General features: G+C 37.2%; 1 protein-coding gene across 5 annotated transcripts in view; it reads right to left on the reverse strand.

Annotated features, from left to right (window-relative positions):
- Window positions 1-21,352, reverse strand: part of LOC103709193 — a 46,113-nt gene that overhangs the window by 4,760 nt on the left and 20,001 nt on the right. For 2 of the 5 annotated variants that reach the window (XM_039114341.1, XM_039114343.1), the window contains exons 14-35: window positions 20,445-20,596; window positions 19,082-19,140; window positions 18,786-18,999; window positions 16,224-16,646; window positions 15,829-16,106; window positions 15,549-15,634; window positions 15,387-15,473; window positions 14,902-15,163; window positions 14,359-14,787; window positions 14,142-14,238; window positions 7,590-7,909; window positions 6,332-6,451; window positions 5,934-6,101; window positions 5,603-5,731; window positions 5,403-5,492; window positions 4,884-4,990; window positions 4,643-4,791; window positions 3,333-3,415; window positions 3,153-3,248; window positions 2,904-3,026; window positions 2,696-2,779; window positions 280-423 (exon numbers count right to left, since the gene is read on the reverse strand). In XM_039114341.1, the coding sequence (XP_038970269.1) occupies window positions 280-423; window positions 2,696-2,779; window positions 2,904-3,026; window positions 3,153-3,248; window positions 3,333-3,415; window positions 4,643-4,791; window positions 4,884-4,990; window positions 5,403-5,492; window positions 5,603-5,731; window positions 5,934-6,101; window positions 6,332-6,451; window positions 7,590-7,909; window positions 14,142-14,238; window positions 14,359-14,787; window positions 14,902-15,163; window positions 15,387-15,473; window positions 15,549-15,634; window positions 15,829-16,106; window positions 16,224-16,646; window positions 18,786-18,999; window positions 19,082-19,140; window positions 20,445-20,596 (3,700 nt within the window). Of the gene's footprint in view, window positions 1-279; window positions 424-2,695; window positions 2,780-2,903; window positions 3,027-3,152; window positions 3,249-3,332; window positions 3,416-4,642; window positions 4,792-4,883; window positions 4,991-5,143; window positions 5,493-5,602; window positions 5,732-5,933; window positions 6,102-6,331; window positions 6,452-7,589; window positions 7,910-14,141; window positions 14,239-14,358; window positions 14,788-14,901; window positions 15,164-15,386; window positions 15,474-15,548; window positions 15,635-15,828; window positions 16,107-16,223; window positions 16,647-18,785; window positions 19,000-19,081; window positions 19,141-20,444; window positions 20,597-21,352 lie in introns of those variants that run through there. The other 3 variants (XM_039114342.1, XR_005506443.1, XR_005506444.1) reach the window with 3 other exon arrangements.

The following is a 21,352-nucleotide window of genomic DNA, read 5'->3' on the forward strand; positions in this document are numbered from 1 at the left end:
TCATCTTTTTCATTCAAAAAAACAGGTAAAATTCAATTGTTAAATTTAATCTCCCTTATTCTGATAGTCATTGCCTTGAACTGTCAGGTGTCAGGCTTTCTAATATTTATGCTTGACCAGAAAATATGGACACTTGAAGGAATGAGTATATTTAAAATATATATGTGGATTAGTTGCATCTAATGCCTACCTCTAGCAATTATTTCAAATAGCACACAAAGGACTCTGGAAGATGCTCCTAAGAAGACAAAGCAACTCAGAAATAATAAGGAAACTTACACTTTCGCTTCGTAGATGGCGCAAAGGACGAGAAGCTGTTGAAATATCTCCTGTCAACAATGCCTTGCTCACAAGAAAGCTCTTCACGTTTTCCTCAATTTCATTTATGATAGAACTGTTTGGGGGAAGGTTTTTGAGGATAACCTGCTAGGCAAGTAGATTTATCGATATTATCTCAAAAACAATATAATGCTAGAATAGAAATTTCTAGGAATGGAGAAACATCATGAGTGCTTATGTATCAATATGAAGCATGTAACATGTCCCTAAGCCCTAATTTGCTGGCAATTAAAGTAATTGGAAGACTTTGTGCAACATATTTTCTTCCTAATTGAAACAGTGCCAATGAAGGGTACGATCTTAGTTAGGCAATTTATGGACGAAGGTTAAGCTCCGCTCAGATTGTACACAGTTGTCCACTTTAGAGAAACAGTATTAGCAAAATGAAATCCAAAACTACAACAATATAAACATATGAACAAGGTACGCGGTACCGACTGTACCGACGTACCGGTGGGCATCAGTACCGGTACGGTACCGAACCAAACCGAGCCAAACCGGTACTGTACCGATGGGCTAAAAGCCAAAAAAAAAATGGAGCCGGTACGGACTGGTCGGTACGCGCCGGTACGCGCCGGTACTAGCCAGTACGGTTCAGTACCGAAATATGTAGCTGTACCATACAGGTAGGGTCCGGTACCGGCCCATACCGACCAGTACGGCAGACCATGCATATGAACATATATTTCATCTGATTGTCTACCATTGCCAACTTTTATGGCTGCTGCTTCTTTTTTTTTAATGCTCAGCCCAGATCATTACGCACTACACAACAAAATTATTGCAGAATAGCATATCTTCTGTAATACATACTTTCACAATAACTTATTATGAGAACACATTGAACAACTGTCTTTGTGCATTAAAAATTGGAATATTATTAGTTTACATTAAATCAACGGAGTAATGAATAATACCAAAGATTGTCAAGATGAAATAGTGGAAAACTAGCAGAATAGTTTTTTTAGATGAAATAGTGGCCAAAACTAAGGAGTGCCCCACCCCAGGTTACAGGCACCCTGCTGGTACAGGGACAATGTGGTCGGTATTTAATTTTAAACCATGCATTAGTGACAACAGACATTATGAACAGATAAGTTAATGGTGCATCATTCATAGTGGATAACTTAGGTTATTATTATAAAGAAAAGGACCTCCGAACAAGAAGTAGATATGAAAATATTTATACCCAAATAAACTGATAATTGAACAACTATAGTAAATAGTCAATAATAATGAATCAACCAAGATTTGGTTAAATTATTCATTTAGTTGTATCTTGAGTCCTTGACACTTGGAACGATCATAATTTACCACTTGCCATTCATGCAATAGGTCATGCAACAAAACTTAGTTGTTCATGGAAATAATCATTAAAAGGAGTTACTTACAGTGAAAACTAACAGAAACCACTATAAGGAGTTACTTTGTGTTAAAGACTATCCAAGGGAAGTTATTTCTAGAATTAACTACTCTCCTCTATTATAATAAGATCAACAAATCTGTATGTGGGTCTCTCCCTTATACTACGACGACATACACACCCCACATATGGACATGGACATAGCTTCTAAGCCTCTCTACTGTAATTATGTCTTTTCTTTTGACCTCTAGCGTGAAGGCATGGCCAGCTTTAGGGTCTTGTCCTCTCTAAAGCAGAGGTGCAACTTGCTCTAGAGTTTATGTTGGTTTTCATAATTATCTTGGTATTTTAAAGATATATGACTTCAAATCTAGTGAGGGCTAGTCTGCCTACTTTCTTCAATTAATTCTTCTCTTGGGTGTTCATTTCTTTTTCTTTCCATTTATAATTTGATAACTTGTGAAGTCCTCCGAAGTGAGACAAAAAAAGAACTCATTTCCTTTGACACTGAATTTTGATCCATATGAACCAAGATTTGGACCATCGAAGAATTTTTGCATACTAGACCTGTCCAAATACTAACCAGCTGAGTAAAGAAAGAAGAGGTTGCAATTTCGCTGATCACTGGCAAAATTACACACTGGGATTTAGAAATACCTCAACTAACACTACATTTCTAATACATAAAATGTAGAATCTCAGTATATGTACATAGTAACCCATCCAAAGTGTGGAACAACATTTGACACGACCCCTATTATATAAATTTTGCATATATCCAAAGAATATGTAAGTAGTGTTATTCATTTAGTTTTAATAATGGCAAGCAAATCAAGTTCCCTAGAAATTCAAGCAATTGGTCCATGTTCCAGAAAACTGGTAACCGGAGTATTGTTTATTATCAAGGCATTAAATAGATGTTGAGATAAAACTGATTAGCTATACAATATATCAAGTATATGATGAGATAAAAGTGACTAGTTAAATAATTACCTGGTCATCAATCACCCTCACACGAAGATATTCTTGTTTGTACATCACATCCAACATAGCCTGTAGGTAGCCTTCAATATACAGCTGCATGAGATTTGATACCAGTAAATCATGAGTCCTAAAAGAAGTAAATTGTTTTTCCGTTGTTTATCACGTATTCAAAACTCTGAGCACTTATATCTGATCAGGCAACAACAGCAAAGGTTACCTCATCAACTCCCGGACTACGATCAAGTTTAATTTTTCTGTTTGGACCACCCTCCATTACAGCAGCTCCTAACAAGGAAGGCTCCATAGCCAATCTCAGGATACCTTGGTGTAAACCATTAACCTTAACGAAACCAAATCATCCATCCAAAGCATTAGAAAAGGGTGGAGAATCCCATATTAATAATCGTTCATGTGGTTTTCGCATACAAACAAGAACTATTCATTGCAAAGATAGCTTGAGCGTTACCATGCCACTAAAACCATTTGTCTCTGCTCCTCTCAGTACACTGTCTGAAATTTCAGTAACAGCAGCAAAAAGAGCATTTGAACCTGCCATCTTGATCTGCAGAGAACATCATGCAATGTAATTATCATTCAGTAGCATATCATAGCTTAGTATTCTATAAATTACAACAGTTAAGCTTACAGTTTTTCCCAGATCTCCAAAATAACGTTTTGTCCCTGAAAAGCCCTTAGAGTCGATACATTTACTGATGAATTTGAACATGCCTATACAAAAAGTAGAAAGCACAGATCACCGAGTACTGTGGGAGGAAAAACAAATGATACAAGTATATTGCGATGTTAACAAGAAAGTTATTTAATAATATAGTATTATTTCACTTGCATGGATTAATCTTTTCAATATAGAACTGAGTTCCCTGATAGTTTCATAGAATCACTTAACATTCAAGCATTCATGCTACAGTAATTTATTAAAAACATTTCAGTACAATTTTCTAGTTTGATGCTGATCAAAGAAGGAAAACAAGAACAGTTTCATATCAAATTGAGAAGGTGGAGCATTTAAGGTTCAATATTCAAGACCAACAAAATCATATTTGTTCATGTCAGCTAGCTACAAAAAATGCTCAGCCTTTCAAACTTCTTTTAAGCCAAAAGAAAAAAATGGTTTGATTAATCACTGTATCATCTACAAAGGTTTATAAGGATTCCATTATCTATAATCGCTTTCCAGAAAAGATGGAAAGCCATGCAAAATTAAAAGCACCTATTCGTAGTAACTATTGGACTTCCAAGACAAGCTAACTGCATCAATTGAAGTGTGATCTTTCCATGAAAGGAGAAGGTAATTTAGTCCTCCATCACATTTTCTTTAGTTAGTTTTGAAACTAAGCAAAGATTTTATGTCTACAGTTTTGTGGATTATTGAGTTAAATTACTTTGAAGAACATGTAGGGAGATTTTGGACGGTATAAATGTAAAATTCTATCAAGAATACAGAGAACTGCCTTCCTCTTTTGGGGGGCTTAATACGGTATATACTCATCCAAATTAGACAGATAACAGCTTATACAAAAGCTTATTCCAATCCAAATACTCTAATGTTAGTAATATTTGGTTATTCTTTCACTGTGACCATAAGAAATTGGTCTAAATTCTGGGTGATGGATCAAAAGTACTTCTGTCGTCTAACTTGTGAAGGATTAGTTTTAGTTAACTGGGGCTATTTGACTTCGTTTATAGGAAAAAAATCGTCCAGATTGCTGTACAGAATAAGATATGATACAACCTATACAAAAAAGTGATAATAGATTCTTCTGTATCTCTTTTAAAGGTTGAGTTATTGAACATACAAATGCGGAGGATTTTAATGCTTCCAATTGTTTGTTTTTGTCATGAGTTTTATGAGACTGAGATGTGAATGTTGCAGTCTCCATGTTCGATATGCAAGTAACTGACCAATTAGAAAACCAATATGTTAGAGCTACTTACCTAAAGTAAGTCCAGGAAGACTGATTGAGCCATCAGAAGGATCGAAGAAAACATCAAGAGAGGATGAAGCAGTGTCATCAAATATTGAGGCAAAAGCCGGTGGAAGCAATGGGCTTCCCTTTGCTATGTAGACAGCCCTTATAACATACCTAGAAAATCATAAGATATTTTGCCTCGGGCTATGACCAAATGACCAAACAAATATTATGAAAGTAAGGCAGATAAAATGTCAAGAACTTACCATGAATAATGTTGTGCACATTTTATGAGCAACTCACGGAATGTAACTAAGGCATGAGTAAGGAGGACCCCATTTAGTTCTACAACTTTGTTATTAACTGCAGGCACCTACATAAAAGAAAAACCCTGAGTTGCTTCAGCTTGGGGTCTTTCAGTCGATACTGTTTGATCAACAGGTGCAAGGACTCCAGAGACAGAAAAATCTTTCTACAGCAGAGACAAGGGCAGGGCCTTCAAAAGAGGGGAAATCAACTTATTTACCAGGTGTGCAGAGGGAGCTCAAACAGAACAATAATGTAGCATAGCTTTCTGTCATACTCCCTCTTCACTCATTCAAAGGAACCCATGGGAGGCTGCCCATAATGTAAACCTTTCTTTTTATGGAAGCTCTTTTGCCTCATATATATGTAAACATGTAGATATAGATGTGTGCAAGCATACACACACATATGAGGGTGTGCTCTATTCACAAAAAAATGATGATGACGATGACAATCTCATCAAGAACTTTTTGCAGCACCTTTATAACACTGTGCAGTAACGATCTCAAAGTCTCTTGAGCTGAGCTATAACTCGCATATGGACTCCCTGGAAGAAAGCTTGCTATGATCTTAAAAGAGATAGAAATCTAGGTCAGGATGCCAATTCTAACCACCAGCAGAAACATAAGCATATTCACTTGTAACTGCATTGATATCGAAAGGTAAAGCCGAAGCATACCTTAATTGGGTGGATCTCAAAGTGCTTAAAGTAGTATTGCTGGCTCTGTGTTCTAGAATCGCTGAGAGAGGTTCTCCAAAATGGGACAAGCCTCATCAATGTTTCTTCATCAACTTTCAAATCAATAGGCTGTAAAATAAATGCAATGTCTTAGCCAGCTAGTATGATATGATTTAGATGGTGTGTAGAAAATGATATGCCATTATGCATATCTGAATCTGTAGCTTAGGCCTCTACTAAATGCATGTAATCATGAATTTGAAGGCCAGAAGAACAGAATATCATGTAGAAACCTAAACCTAAAAATACCTCATTACCATTTAGTATATACCTGCAGAATGATGGAGGAGTATTTGACTTGTTTAACACTAGAATTGGTTGAACATAGGATGAAAACAATTTTAAGGATGTTCTCATTTGAGCCAGAATCATGTAGCTGGCTCTTTCGAACCATTGATGCGAATGGAGCTCCTTGCCATTTTTCATCCACATTTATTGACTGCATTGTTAATAGGATCAGTAATATGAGTAAGTGAGCAAGCAAGTGCATGCGCACACGTGCGTGCATGTGTGTGTGTGAGGGAGAGAGGGGGGGAGAGAGAGGGGGGAGAGAGAGACAGAGAACGCTATAAACAGTTTAATCCAATTCTTATGTTTATTACATAACATCATCAGAGATATGAGGAAGACTCCAAAATTTCCTGTAGCTTCTCAAATGTCATAAAGTACCTGAATTCTTGCACGGTAATATTTATACTGATCTGTGGTCAACAAATCCAGCATGGAATTTCCAAGCCTTGCAACTATAATCGTGGAATATGTTTGCAAATCACTCGTATCTGCTTCCTTCTGCAAGTGTAAACAAATAAAATGCCACAAATTTGAAATTGCTTGCACACTCAACGAAAGGAATGGCAGAAAAATGTCTAGGGGACAAATGAGATGTAACACAAGATTTTTATTAGAACTGCACTTAGGCTGATTACAAGGTTGGCTCATCGTACCGTAGAAAAGTTTTACTAGTGTTACACCTTTCTGTTTGGTTAGTTAAATCAAAATCAAAATGACTGAGATAGGTGAACCTGAGATAAATCACATAACAACTCTTGTGGAACACTCCTAGAATAGGTTTAGACACGCACACCAATAACAAAAAGACAATTTGGAAAGAGGTTTCTGCAGGAAACCTAACAAAAATATGCATGAGATACATTTATGGGCAGAAAATGAATACAAAAGTCTCATATAGAATAAACAATTCAAATGAACTTCTGAACAATGAAGCTGATACTCTGTTCATAAATATGAATATGGAAAAGCTTACCTTGTTGTTTTGTTGTATGACAAAGTGAGAGTTGAACATGCGTATCTTTTAAACAAAAAGTGTTATACAACAATCCAAAAAATCGAATGAATTGATAACTTATTCTTAAAAATTCTTAAACAACAATTCTTTTTCTTTGTTCGATACAGAGAAAATTAAATATAGACTAAGATAAATAATTAAAAATAAAGTTAAGAATATCTAATATGTTGGCCACTCATAAAAGTCTAAGAATCAAGCAACTTGGCATCAATGGTTGCTACAAGTGCCATAAAACAAAACTAGTGCCATGCACGTGCTATGCATGTGAACAAAAGCATGACTCTGGTACTCCCAAAAACAGGCTTTCTTCCATTCATGTTTTTTTTTAATTATATGTTGTGATATTCTGGGAATTCCTTAAATTGGAATTCTCACCCTTGAACAGGGGTTCTGAAGATTTTCTAAATCCATAAATTGAGATCCTAGAATTCTTTCTAGATTAGGATTCTAGAGATTTCTCAAACCTGTGTTTTGTTCTCCTTTTTTTGGCTATATTGGAACCCTACAAATGGTATTTTAGTCAATAAAAGGTATAACAATATATGGTTATAAAACAAGTGTACGGTCACAAGCTTCTCCAGTTCTCCCATTGAAATGGCTGAGATGTATGAAGAGGCAAACCTGTTTGCTGCTGTCAAGAAAATGCACCGCAAAATATGAAATTCTCAACTGAAAAGTTGCACAAGGCTGAAGCATCTTCTCTTCTCTGTAACTGTCAGCAAGCTCACAAATTCGTAGTACCCTACAGAGTCCATCTGCATACACCTCATACCCCACCTTAAAGACTCTTAGTCCATGTGATTCATCAGAAGGTTTTCTTTCAAGACCATATCTCTTATCCATTGGTAATTGCAAAGCCAACCCTTTATTTTGTCTCATCTTAAACAATGGTTTCCACGCAGTCACCTTGTCAATGTTTATTTCACGCAAAAGATGCATATCTACAGAAGTGAAACAAGCAATTCAGTATTTTACAAAAATAATATTAACAAAAATATTAATAAGGAAATCAAACCTATGATCATAAATCAAGTTGTTTGAGAATAAGCTCAACCCTCAATTACTCTAAAATTATAAAAAATGAACTAGTTAGACTAAGGACGGTGGAACTGGTATTAAGCACCGTATCAGTTGCCAGGTGGGACAAGTCGGTACAGGCCCGTGCTATGCCGTGCCGAGCCCGTACCGACACATCTTCTACGATGGAGGAGAAGGAGAACGAGAGGGGAAGAGAGGGGGGTAGGGAGGGGGAGGGAGAGGAGAGACAAAAGAGGCTGGTCGGCCTCTCTTCCTTCCTCTCTCTCTCTCTCCCTCCCTTCCCTGCTCTCTCTCTCTTCCTCTTCTCCTTCTTCCCTTCCGGCGAGGCGTCTCGGTTTCAATGGTAGAACCGTCCCGGTCCGTCGCCAGTATGACCCGAGACGCCCCGAATCCGGTGGTTCGGGACAGTTCCACAGACCTTGAGTTAGACTCTTGAAAAATTTTCTATCACAATTGCTTAAGAAACTACATAATCAACTATCCATGTCAGTCTCTGATTCAATGTGTTCTTAGAATGATAGCTCGGAGTGGTTAGAAAGCCAAATACACCAAATAATGGTTGTCATTTAGAACTTAGAACCGGGCCATGGTTGTCCTGACTTTGCCTTTCATTATGTAAAGCTTTTAGCCATGGTCTGCTGAACCGGGCCAAACCGCCCGATTCGGGCAGTGCCGAGCCGACTCGGTGCGCAACTGAGTCGGTTCGCCTGATAATTTCAGTTTGGCCCCACACCAGCCGGAACCCTACCGAATTGGTCGGAATTGGTCCCTTACCGACTAAAACCGGTCAGTTCAGTGCAAACCGGTTCGCACCGAGTCAATCCAGTTCCGAATCGGATTGACACTGTGGAGCCACCTGATGCTTTTAAAACATTAGGTGGCTGTTGGAAAGGCCTGAAAAGGCCTTCCCAACACCATTTGAAAGCGGTGGAGCGTTGACACTATGGAGCCATCTGATGCTTTTAAAGCATCAAGTGGCTGTTGGGAAGGCCTTCCGGAACAGCATTTGAAAGCAGCGACTCTCTCCACCGCTTTTCTTTCCGAAATACTCCAAAAACAACACTGATTCAGACTATCAAAAGGAAGATCTAAGGTTACATAAGGTGTGCTTTCTCTCTTCCATCTCATTTTCTCTTTTTTGGAGGGTGCTTGAAAAAATAGCTCAAAAATTACAAAATAAAGAAAGATCATACCATAATTTTCAATTTGGGCTTAATTTTTGTATATGTTGTAGATCTGTAGATGATCTACATATTGACATAAAAAATTTTATTTTTGAATTATATATAATTTTTAAAAATTAAAAATATATTTTTGAGTTAAAAATATTTTTAAAAAAATAAATTAAAATCAAAAACGTATTTAGGGGCATGCAAACTCTCCATAAAAATTTGGTGTCCATTCATCCAAATTTTGATGCGATCATGCACAATGGCTTAGGCCTAAATTTGAAAAAAATTGAGAAACAAGTAGCCTTTGATGCATGCCTGAGAACGTAAAAAAATATATGCAGCATCGATTGTTGGGTTCTACATGGATCTGAGCTGAAATTAATTTTTTAAATATTAATATTAAAAATTATTTTTAAACTCAAAAAAATATATAAATAATACAAAAAATTACGAAAAATTAGTAGTACAGATTACATAATTAAGAAGTAATTTCTGAGGTAGAAATCATATTTTTCTGAATTTATGATATTTAAATATTTTTTAAATTTAAAAATTATTAAAAATATATAAACTATTTAAAAAAATATGAAAAATTAGATTTATGTATTAGATAAATCAGATGTATTTTCTAAGGTAAAAAAATTATCTTCATCGTAACAAAATTTTGTTATTTCTAAATAATTGATAAATTGTCGTACTTGATAAATCTGCAGGAATAGAGCCATCAAGTAAAAAGAAGCTAGAGTGTGATATTGGCTGGGATCATGAAAAATATTCTTGGGCCGCCTCCATTGAAAGTGTAACTAGTGTAACACCGAGTTCAAAAGAGAGATAACCAGTTTGAAGCAACACTTAGATGTTGGTTGCCCCGACATATCTTTGTACCGGAAATGCTCACAGGAGGTTCGACAGCTGATGACAAAGTCTTTCGTTAATTTCAGAGTAGCGAGGAAGAGGATTTCCAAAATGACGAAGGTGGACCGTCGAGCGGCAGAGTCACCTTTCTATTACTCCAAGAAGAGGATGCCTCCGCTCCAGATGATGAGGCACAGATACAGGCTGCCATACAAGCGAGCCTGGATGATCAATGATAGCATGATGAAGTGGCAGGCATAAAGCTCGATTTGGGCCCTCGTACTATGAGTCGCACTTCGGTTCTACGAGCAGTAGGATAGATCCAGAGTTCAGCAGGTCCACCTTAATCAGAGAGGCCATCAGCAGAGGCAGTGGCCGGATTGCATCTATGCTAGTAGCAGAAAGAAGTTATCCAGAGAGATTCCACCAGCAACAGCAATCCATGATTTAGATCCACATACCTTTCCTAGCAGAGATTCGAAACAGCAGAGGATTAACTCAATGCTGAAGAAGGATAAGAAGAAGGATCTATAGCGAGCTACTGGATTTTGGTTCCACTTCAGCCACATCCCAACGAATGTGACAGACAATACGTACTCCAGGTCTGTCATTTCCGCCATACAAGCTGTCAGTCCCGGTGTAGATCCTTCAGACCCGAAGGACATCTACGATGAGCTTCTTAACAGTAAAAAGTTAGAAAAATGAGTTGCCTCCTACAAAAGCAATGGCCCACATATGGACTGAGTGTGATGTGTGATGGTTAGACCACTCCTACCATGCAGAGAATCAACTTTCTGACATACTGTGATACGAAGACTTTCTTCCACAAGTCGGTTGATGCTTCTAATCAGGTGCACAATGCCGTGTACATCTTCAAACTGATGGAGGAGGTGATTGATTAGGTAGAAAAGAAAAATATCGTATAGGTCATCACAGATAATGAGCCACAATATAAAGCCATTGGAGAGATTTTGATGGAGCAGTAGCCACATATTTTCTGGACCCCATGTACTGCATATTGTATTGATCTCATGTTGATAGACATCGCGAAGATTTATAGGGTGCAGTAGACAGTGGAGACAACCCAAACTTACATCAGATATATTTATAACTATATGTGGGTCCTTTGCACTGATAAGGAGGTATGTAGGAGGAGAGATCTTGAGATCAGAAGTCACACGGTTTACTACCAACTATATTGCACTTGATAGCATTCTTAAGAAAAAAAGGCCCTACCTCAAATGTTTGTCCATCTCGTTTGGCAAAAAAGTAGATATGTGAGGGCCGACACTGAAGGAAGCAATGCCGAGAACTTGGTGATGAGGCAAACATTCTGGCAATGAGCCATTGTGATAGTGAAGGCTACCAGACCATTGTATGAAGTGCTTCGGGCCATGGACAGCGAGAGGTACCCCCAGCTGGGCTTCCTATATCACATGATAGAGAGGGCAAAGACTCAGATCATGAGGCAGATCCAGCCCATGCCTAGGAATACATCGGCATCATTGAGCGGCAGTGGGACTACCATATGTGTAGGAACTTGCATCTAGAAGATAAGCAAGAACATTGAAAATTAGACTACTCCTGTACTTGTATAATTTTACTAAGACAATAACGAATTCTATGTACAACATACTACCTAAACCGTCGATTCTAGTACAACGTAGCTGGAATCGATATGGATGCCGAACTTCTAGCAGCTCTGCATAATGTCATTTACAAAATGGAGCCTGATCCAGAAGTCACAGCCCTATGCCTAGAAGAGGTAAGTTAACTTAAGTAACATGCGTAAGTTAACTGGTATATTCTATTATTGACATAGTACAATACAGTTTTTTTTTACACGCCAAAAGATTTAGAGAGGGCAGCGACAACCTTGGAGTCTCGGCAACTATCATAAAAAAAGTATGAATCAAGGTATGTTACACATCAGGATATTTACCTGGCGTTAGATGGTTACTAATATGTACTATCTTATATCTATTTTTCTTCAATATTTTTGCAGCCGAACGGTGGATTCATTTTGGGCTGTCCGTGCAAAATCTTAAGAGGCTAGCTATCTGAATCTTCTCCTAGGCGGTCTCCTTAAGTGGCTGTGAGCGCAATTGGTCCACCTTCGCCCTCATCCACAACAAGCAGAGAAACCGTTTGACACAAAAGCGCCTCAACAATCTTGTAAATATTCATTATAATCTGAGGTTGAGGCTGAAGTACATTCAGAAGAAAGTGAAGCTCAAGTATACCAATCCAATTGATCATGCTTTCGTAGATGATGAGGATGATCCTATGATCGGATGGCTTGTGCGCCAGCAACAGGAGCCGGAGCTTGATGAGTGAGGATCGCCTCCATGACCGGCCAGTTTCGTAGCCAGCGACGCTGGGGTCAATGCAAGGCAATGGGTTGAAAGCAATATTTCACGCATCCTTCCAGCTGATCAGCCACAGAGAAGCCAGTCACCACATGACTCCTTGTCTGAGATATCCTCTTAGAGATATGGTCGAGAGATGCTTAGACGAGGCCACTATGCTATCCGGTTGACTCGGTCAGGAGGGCGATATACATCCTCCTAGCATAGCCAGGTAGAGAGGTACGAAGGATAAGAAGACAGCTGCCCAACACACCAAAAAAGAAAAACAGAAAACACTTGCAGCCCTAATGGAGAGTATCGAGGAGTCAGTATACTCAGATTCAGAGACCATGAGCAGCAGCAATGACAGTTCTGGTGGTCATAAATATGTCGACCAAAGATTGAGTGCAGGACAAGAGACCACTATTTATGAGACAACCACAGCGTGATCTTCAATTCACCTGGGAGTCTCAGTTTACGCATGCTACACAGGATAGGGACTACGGTGCACGATTTGGTAGATCCCGCGAGGATACAATTGCATATAGGAGATGGCTCCTCGAGGTCATTCAGGAGGACACGATGCAGTTGCAGATGACCTCGTACGTGGAATATGATCGATAGACGTATCAGGTTTCGAGTCGTATACTGGATCCTATTACCACAGCCATAGCCAACTTATGACCCATACGGATACGAATATAGATATAGTGTATCTGAGATATCTTTCGGTGGCTACTATCCTACGTAGCTCGGAGTATCTTACTAGTCGAATTTTGCTACTGGCATATTTGGATAGGCCCCTCCACAACAGTATTATCGACTAGAGGATACCTCTCAGAACCAGAGCTTCAACGAGAGATCCGAAAGTGCTTATAACCCAGCGCGCATTTTTTATAGGATGAATATACAAGACTACAACGCCGCTTGATTAGAGGGGTGAGTTGATGTGCCTCCTGACTATGCTGATGATCTGGATATCTACGAGAAGCATGGCCACTTGACCCAATTTTAAATATCGGTATGTATGTTGGACTTTAAATGTATGTAATTAATTATAATATTTTTTAATTTTTACGTCACTACTTGCTTTGAGAATATTTTATGTTGTTCATTGTAGAGTGCAACATATCACTAATCATTTTATAATTTGTATCATTTTAAAGCAATAAGATACATCATCTAGATTAAACCGAAATCATAGAAACATCAAAATATATCAAAAAAAATCAAATTAGACTTAAAATTATAGAAAAAGTTTAAAAAGAGTGATTACCAATTAAATATTTTTGAAAACTCCAAAAAAATGAACTTGCTTTTAGCTCTTTTACAAATATTTTTCTCCCAACTTGCATCTAGGAAGCGTCCAGTATTCTTTCTAATGCTTAGACCCTTCCTTAAGAATCTAGGCACCTTATACTCGCAGATCTAGTTTTCGTCCATTAACTATAAGCAAATTTCTACAATTGGCCCTCAAGCTAAAGTAAGACCTCTATAATTTGGTCTTATTTTTGTTTTAGTCAATACAACTTTTGGAAAAACGGGCATGTTTTCTGCTAGGCCAATTTTTTTCCTCTGCACTTCAAACTCATGCAACGAATGTGTCCTCTAAAATTGAAAGGACTCTACATGAAGAGGGCATATAATAATAAAGTTCAGTGAAGGAAGCAAGAACAAATTATACGAATTAAATATCAAATGACAAACAGTTCCATTTATTGCTCAAAATAATGTGAAAACATTGAGGAAGCAGCCCGTACCAACAATTTCAACAACCAGCTTATGAGGCAAATTCAAGTCATCCCAAGCATACTCTACTGAATTTCCAGATGCTAAGATATCTGATTCCATCAAGTCCTGAAAAGGTTCGGCAGCAACAAAACCAGACAACATTTGAGTATAAAGATATTCATTAAAGTTAATCCTTTTATTTTTCTCCTACCTATATGCAACTGTAAATAGTTATACTAATACAACCTTTTGATAGTACATGATGGATATTCCGCACAAGCAATTCTCTATGCGGTAAGGTAATGCAACATCTGGTGGCATATAGAAGTGCAGAACTAGACTAGAACTTTCTTGTATAGTATGGACAGCAGCAAATTGCATCAACTTATCTTCTTTCCAAGTGGTTGGATTTGATCGATCAGCAGGTGTAACCGAAAATCGCTTGAACTTCAAGAAAAATCGACCAAGTGAAGCAACACATATTGGTCCAGACCAACTATATCCATTCTCTTTTATGCAAAACTGGATAAAGGTATGGCAATCCTCATTTCCATTACTGTGTCTTCTAAGAATTGAATCAAAGAAACTTACGTCTCTCCTTTTCCTCATATTTTTCCTCATTTGTACTGTCACTTTCTGTTTGCCTTCTACTGTAGTAATCCCATCCATACCATCCTAATAAAATAAACAGTCAGTGTGAAAATGTGCCATTTGTGTGCAGTGTAGAAAAACTATACAAGCAAAATACACAATTCTCATAAATGAAACCTAAAAGAGAAAGAGTAGGACCTCCAGATAACATTGGCGAACCATGATGGCCTCCGTGGATTCATTAGATATAACATATCTTGGGACAATGCATACCACTTGTGATGGCACACATCGTTCATGGTTAAATGGCTGTACAGACACCCCTAGCTTTTCAATCCAACTCACCCCATTATCATCCTCACCTTCCACAGATAGCTCAGTGAAGCCAGATAACATATCCAGATCGAGAAATGCTCCCGATGTTTTCTCTTTCAATGATTTGAAATGTACTTTATTGGATCTGGTCATAGTAGACAAATAAGATGCCATAACCTTGGGAAAAAAATTATAATGTTTTTTCAACAGCCATAAGCTTCAAAAATCAAAACCATGGAAAGAACACCCCAGCCCATCCTTAAATAAAAGAAAGAAAGAAAGAAAGAAAGACTTCACAAAACTGAGAAAAACTGCATTCATTTACAAAAATAAGCTTGTGTTCATGCAATTATGTCTCTGATGCTTACTTCAAAAACCATGACCTGGTGGACTTAGGAGGCAAGAAGCAACCAAGCTCTGGAGGAAGGTTGGAACTATACTTTCCAGATTCTACCCTGCACAATTATATTAAGATGTTATCTGAAACCACCCAAATAAAGAAGCGCATGCATCAACTATTATAACCTTACCAAGGAAAAGGCTTCTGATTGGAAGGAAAGCATAACAAGAAAAGTTCAGTATTGTTCTGCAGTGTATAAGTCGTGAAAACAGTAACCTGCATGCATGTTATAGTGAGTTAACTGCAGAGTGACCTCACCTCTTGAGTTAATCCAGCTAAATAATCAAAATATCAATCTCCGTGAACAAATTTCATGAACAATATTTTGAAAAGTTTGAGGAAATTGACTAGGGTAATGAAAAAGAGATAATATTTATATAACAAAACCATGGAATGGTAGTTCTTGCCACCTCTAATATGCCCCTCTCTGCACGTGTCAGCCTTAAGGATGCAAAGTATTTCCCGCCTCCAAAATCCAACTCAATATCAAGATAGTGGACCTCGCTTTTCTGTTTATGCAACTTCTTAATCCAATCACCACTGTTCACTGGTTCGCATTTTGAATCATATGCGGTTAAAGTAACCGAAAAGTAAATCAAGGCTGGATTTGCATAAAAATAAGAACTTGATCCGCATGGAATAGCTGCTTGCTTCCCAATGTTCTTACAGTCACCAGTCATGCATAGATCTGCAAGTACAGTGAAGACTGTAAAGCAACAACCAGCAAAGCTTATTCCATCTTTTTACAGTCAAGACTGAAAAAGATAACAGCCTTAAAGAAAGTTGATCGAAACATCAGGCTTACCTGGATGGTTCTCAGTCAAAAGGACAACTATTTCTGATTGCAAGAGATTATAAACTTGAATTGTTGGATATATGAAAATCTCCCTCTGTACTTGCAAGGCAACTGGTGAAGTATTAGCCTCAGAAGCACCACCAACATTTGGCTGCATTACAGGCACATCTCTTCCAATTGTCCGAATCAAAAAATGCAGATTAGAGACATGCTGACCTTCAGTAACAAGGGGACAATGCAGAGTACTGAAGAAAGATTTTAGTGATTCAACACCAAAAGCCTTCCTGAATCTGTAATTCAGCTTATCAAATACTCCAGAAAGACGAACAGCTTTTCCTCCTTTCAGATCTTCTGACCACTCTATTGAAACAATTTCTCCGAACTTCTCTATATGATCAGAAATATAAGGTCTAACAGATAGAAGAAAATTACCTGTAAGTTCACAAACTAGCTGTCTTAAATATATCTAAGAAAATAATGTAGATGAAATTGCAGCCAACATCTAAGAACAAATGTTCATAAATGCTCAAGTTACATGGAGAATGCCTAAATATTAAACTGATGTTGGTAAGAACATTAGACAGACAAAAGTTTTCAGATAACAGAAAAGAATTGTTTCTGTTTCAATATAACAACAGTCCTTAAGTAGTAGAGATTCCAAAAAACAAATCAAAGAAAATGATTAAGATTCAATTCCATTTAGTATTTTCAGCTACAAAAGATAAAGCGGAAAATGTCAAATTCCTCCTTAAATTAACCTTGCAACTTCACAGAAACAGGAACAGGAAAGTCAAGTGATGTGGAACTTCAATAACACATCAGGAAACATACATGCGCACAAAATCTTGTAGCAACTTCTAATGCCTCACAGTGGTCTGCATTCTACAACTTGGAAAAGAGTATGGATCTTCACCTACAACATATAAGTGCTGGTCTCGTATACTTAGGTAAGGATCTCCTTTTTTACCAAAAAAAGGTAAGGATCTCCTCCAAGAAGTGGAAAGGTACCAGCATTTATTTCTTAAATATTTTTGCCTTCAAGTATTGCATCCTTTTCTTGAGAAGGTAATGTGCTGGGCAGTTGTTCCATTTATGTAAGTTTACAATACCTATTTTGAGACCTAACAAGACAGCAACTACATCTTTGAGCTCTCAATATTTCAGGTTAAGTAACAGGTTCCATTTTAATCATATCAATCATGCAAGTCTTATTTTATTTCAAAATCAGATAAGAGACTTCAATTTTGCTGTAAGTGATGTTGGAATTACTAAATGCCTTTCTTTAGTTTATGGAAGGGTTTACAAGAGACACATCACAAGGTGACATTCTTTCCCTTACAGCACTGCACAAAAGAGAAACAAATGGGCTAGCTTTGGCCATTTGAAGCTTAAAGATGCTTGGAATAGGATTTCAGCATAGTGGAGGTAGTTAAGCTATGCTTATATGAGTACTGAAGATGGTAACATGGAAACCAAATATTTATGCATATCACTGTTACAATGCCCAAGGATCTAGAATTGTAGACAGCCCCTACAGCTCAAGTTCCTCCATCCATACGGAAAAAAACACAACATAATTAACCTTGATGAAAGAGTCCAATCAAAATTAATTGTCACCCAGAACAAAACTCAAAAAACCCTTAAATAAATTCAGCTTGACACAAACATTTAGACCAGTCAATTATTTCAACCCAAGTTTAATCAACCTTCAAGTCCACCAATTAATTAAATCAAACCAACCCACCTTTCCAACCTACCTTTCCTAACCCAGTACCAAACAAAAAATCAATTAGCCAAGCCCAATTAATATCGACTTGATAAGCCTTACAGAGGAACAAAAACCAATTACCACTGATCCAGAAACCAAAAGCTGAAACCAAATCAACCTTTCCAATCCAGGACTAGTTGACTTCTTAACCTAAACAACATACATCTTTTCTAAACACCCAATTAGTAAAAAAATTACTAAAAAAATGTTAATATTGACCAAAAGATGTCATGCTAGCCAGACTCAATTAATATTAACTTGACTAAATTTATGCAGGAAGGCAAACAAACTTTCCTTAACCCAGAAACCAAAACCTCATTACAGAAAACAAATAAACCTTTAGAATTCAAGACCAGATAAACTCAAACCAAATACATAATATTGCTTTTAGACAGACCCAAGTAGTAAAAATAAAAAATAAAAGATGAACTGAGTTAATCCTTCTGATCCAGATATCCAAATTAGCCTTAGGCTATGAAGCCAGATGTATTTTGCAAAGCCCATCAAGTTACCACCTAGTCTGTTGGCCAAATAGTAGCATCCTCCCAACACTGCAGTTTAAAATTACCCTGGCTAGAAAAGACCTCATACTTTTAATGGAGCAAACAAACAGGAAAGGTGAGAAAAAAAAATCAAGGTGTTAAAGAGAGGAATCTAAGCTTGATTTTACTATAAACACAAGAATTAGCCACTTCCCTCATTGTCAAACCCAAAAGCCTTGCCCAATTCCAGAGCTACTGCTATAGTAATTAATAAGGAAACAAACTCAATAACAGAAGAGAACAAAGTCTGAGTTCACTCACCAAGACTTAGAGACATCAATGCTCTTTTTGAGCCACCAGACATATCGATTGCATCAAATATTGCCATAGAATCATCAATTGTGTCACCACTCCTTAGCAGAACAGAAGCAGATTCCCCTGCTGCTTCTTGTGGCCGCCGAATACGCAATTCCAATGAAAATTCACTTTTGTTGTGTATTCTCAATAAAGGAGAAACGACAAGCAATAGCCCTTCCTGAAAATGATTTCCTTTATACTACGAAGTATAATATATTCAATAAATTTCCAATATGGCCAAAGCTACGTATGCTGCATACCTCAGTTGCTTTGAGCACCTCAGCAACAATAAATGGCCCAGGGAAATTTCTTGAATCTGCTGAAGGTAGCAGAGAACAATAATAAGAGACAAAACTAGATATAGAAGAAAATTTTCATTGCATGAATTCTACGGTTCTCATAGCCAAATTACATGGTCACTTGATGACAGATGGACAGAGCTTGTTAAGAAAAGTCTACAAATTTGAATGAAAAGAAGAGAATACTGCTAAGTAAGCAATATGATACCTATATCTGAGGTATAGGTAACCAAAATATGGGATGACCTTCCTATTTGTTCTCAGGGAAGGGATGTTTTCAGGTTGGGAGAATGCTGAATTGGTTTGAACTGGACAAGACATGGTACTGGTTCCATGCCTGTTCAATACTAACAAAAGTGCACAGAAAAGCAAATAAACTTGGAAGCAATGTATGAAAAACATCTTACAGCACCAATTAATTTAGGAAATATACATATTTTCTCATCCCCCTACTCTAAAGGTCATTTCAATCATATAACTTCCAAGCTCTCAAAAAACATCATTTCAGATCCCAGCAACAGTTAATGTCACCTTTCCACTGACAACAATTCTCTCTTTAATATCTACTTTTGATTAATAATCTACAAGGACTTCTTTGTAAATAATTCAACCTCCAACACTACTAACCATGCAATAACTCCACTAGTATCTCCCAAGATTCTTAACCCAGGAACTTCTTGCGGACTAGATAAACAAATCTCATTAAGGCCTAATAGATGAATCCCTTATTGACCCTAGTCATTTACCTCTATTTGATAAAAAATTATCTTGGAGAACTATGAAGATTTGATTAGATTTGCAATTAGGGTATTAAAAATTGAGAAATAGTAGACTAGCAGGTTATAAAAGACTGATTTCACCAGAACAATTCCCCTCCAAAAAGATCACTTATTATTGCATCCCATCAATCCTTTATCTAATTTTTCCAGGTGGCAAGCTTGCATAAAATTGAGCAAGTAGAGGTTTTTTCTTTATTGCAGGATAGAAGTTTGGTCTGTTTCGTCCTTCATCTTTTTCAAAGTGCTCTTACAAATAGGTTTCCTATCCCTTTACATGCCAGAGAAAAGATCTTTTTCTTTGAAAGAAAAAAATTGGGGTCTGTTTTCGAATGAGAACATAAGATTTTGCTTGCAGAAAAACATGAAATTTAAAACCATATTTCTTTTCTTTTCGAGGAAACTGCAACAGGAAATTAACACACTTCAATTAAACCGAAAGACAAACAAGAAAAAAGATAATATCATCTGTAACTTCACCATCAAAATCCAGTGGCATAACAATGAAATACTAAAAAATACAAAGAACGTGAGAATGCAACAATTACCTTTAAAGGATACAGCACGGGTTCTCCATGCAAAGATAGAAGAAGCTGCAACTGAAATTTGAATCGGGTAGGTTGAAAAAACCCCTTTTTTAGTGAGAGATACTGACACTGAGTATTTACTTTCAGAAGACTGATCAGCTAAAGATGCATGCCTGAGTACATGGCAAAAATTATGGCTAAAATTACATATGCAGTATAGGAGTAGACAATAGCTACAACCAAAACGAACTAAAAACTAGATGGAATCAGAGTCATACGATGAGGTGTGTTTGAAAAAACTAGATCAAAGCCTAAGAAAACTTATCAAAAAGTCAGCAACAGGAAGAGCTCCTAAAGGGACACATAAAGAACCAGAGTCATACGATGCTATGACCTAGCCAAGAACATGCAAATTTTGAGTCATGGTTACCAGAACTTATTCATAAGTTCAGCCATGATAAATGTGGCAAAATATATCCCCATGACAGCATCAATGCTTTGCTTACACATGGATAACATTTTCGTACAAGGCCACAAAAGTACAGGAAACTTTCCACTTTACCCGATTACTACTAATAACAAGTTTATTTGCTCTTTTGCTTTCATTCTATATCACTGTCACATTGATGAGACAAAATATTTCCATATATCAAGTTTCAATAATTTAAATTTGTTTCATTGTCCAATGTGAAGCATGCACAAGTTCATAATTTAACTTCAACAATAAGTTCATAACAGTAAGTTGCATTCTCGGCCTCCAATTTGATAAAATTGTTGGCATGTCGCCTATGGTGACATTTGAATGCACTAAACTGTTCCCTTATTACTCTAAGAAGTAAAGCACTACTCCAGGCACAAATTTGAATGAAAATATCACAAGCATGAAAGAAAAACCAGGATACAGCACTAACTGTATCACGTATTACATT

Source organism: Phoenix dactylifera, chromosome 16, assembly GCF_009389715.1.
Source record: "Phoenix dactylifera cultivar Barhee BC4 chromosome 16, palm_55x_up_171113_PBpolish2nd_filt_p, whole genome shotgun sequence".
NCBI lineage: Eukaryota > Viridiplantae > Streptophyta > Magnoliopsida > Arecales > Arecaceae > Phoenix > Phoenix dactylifera.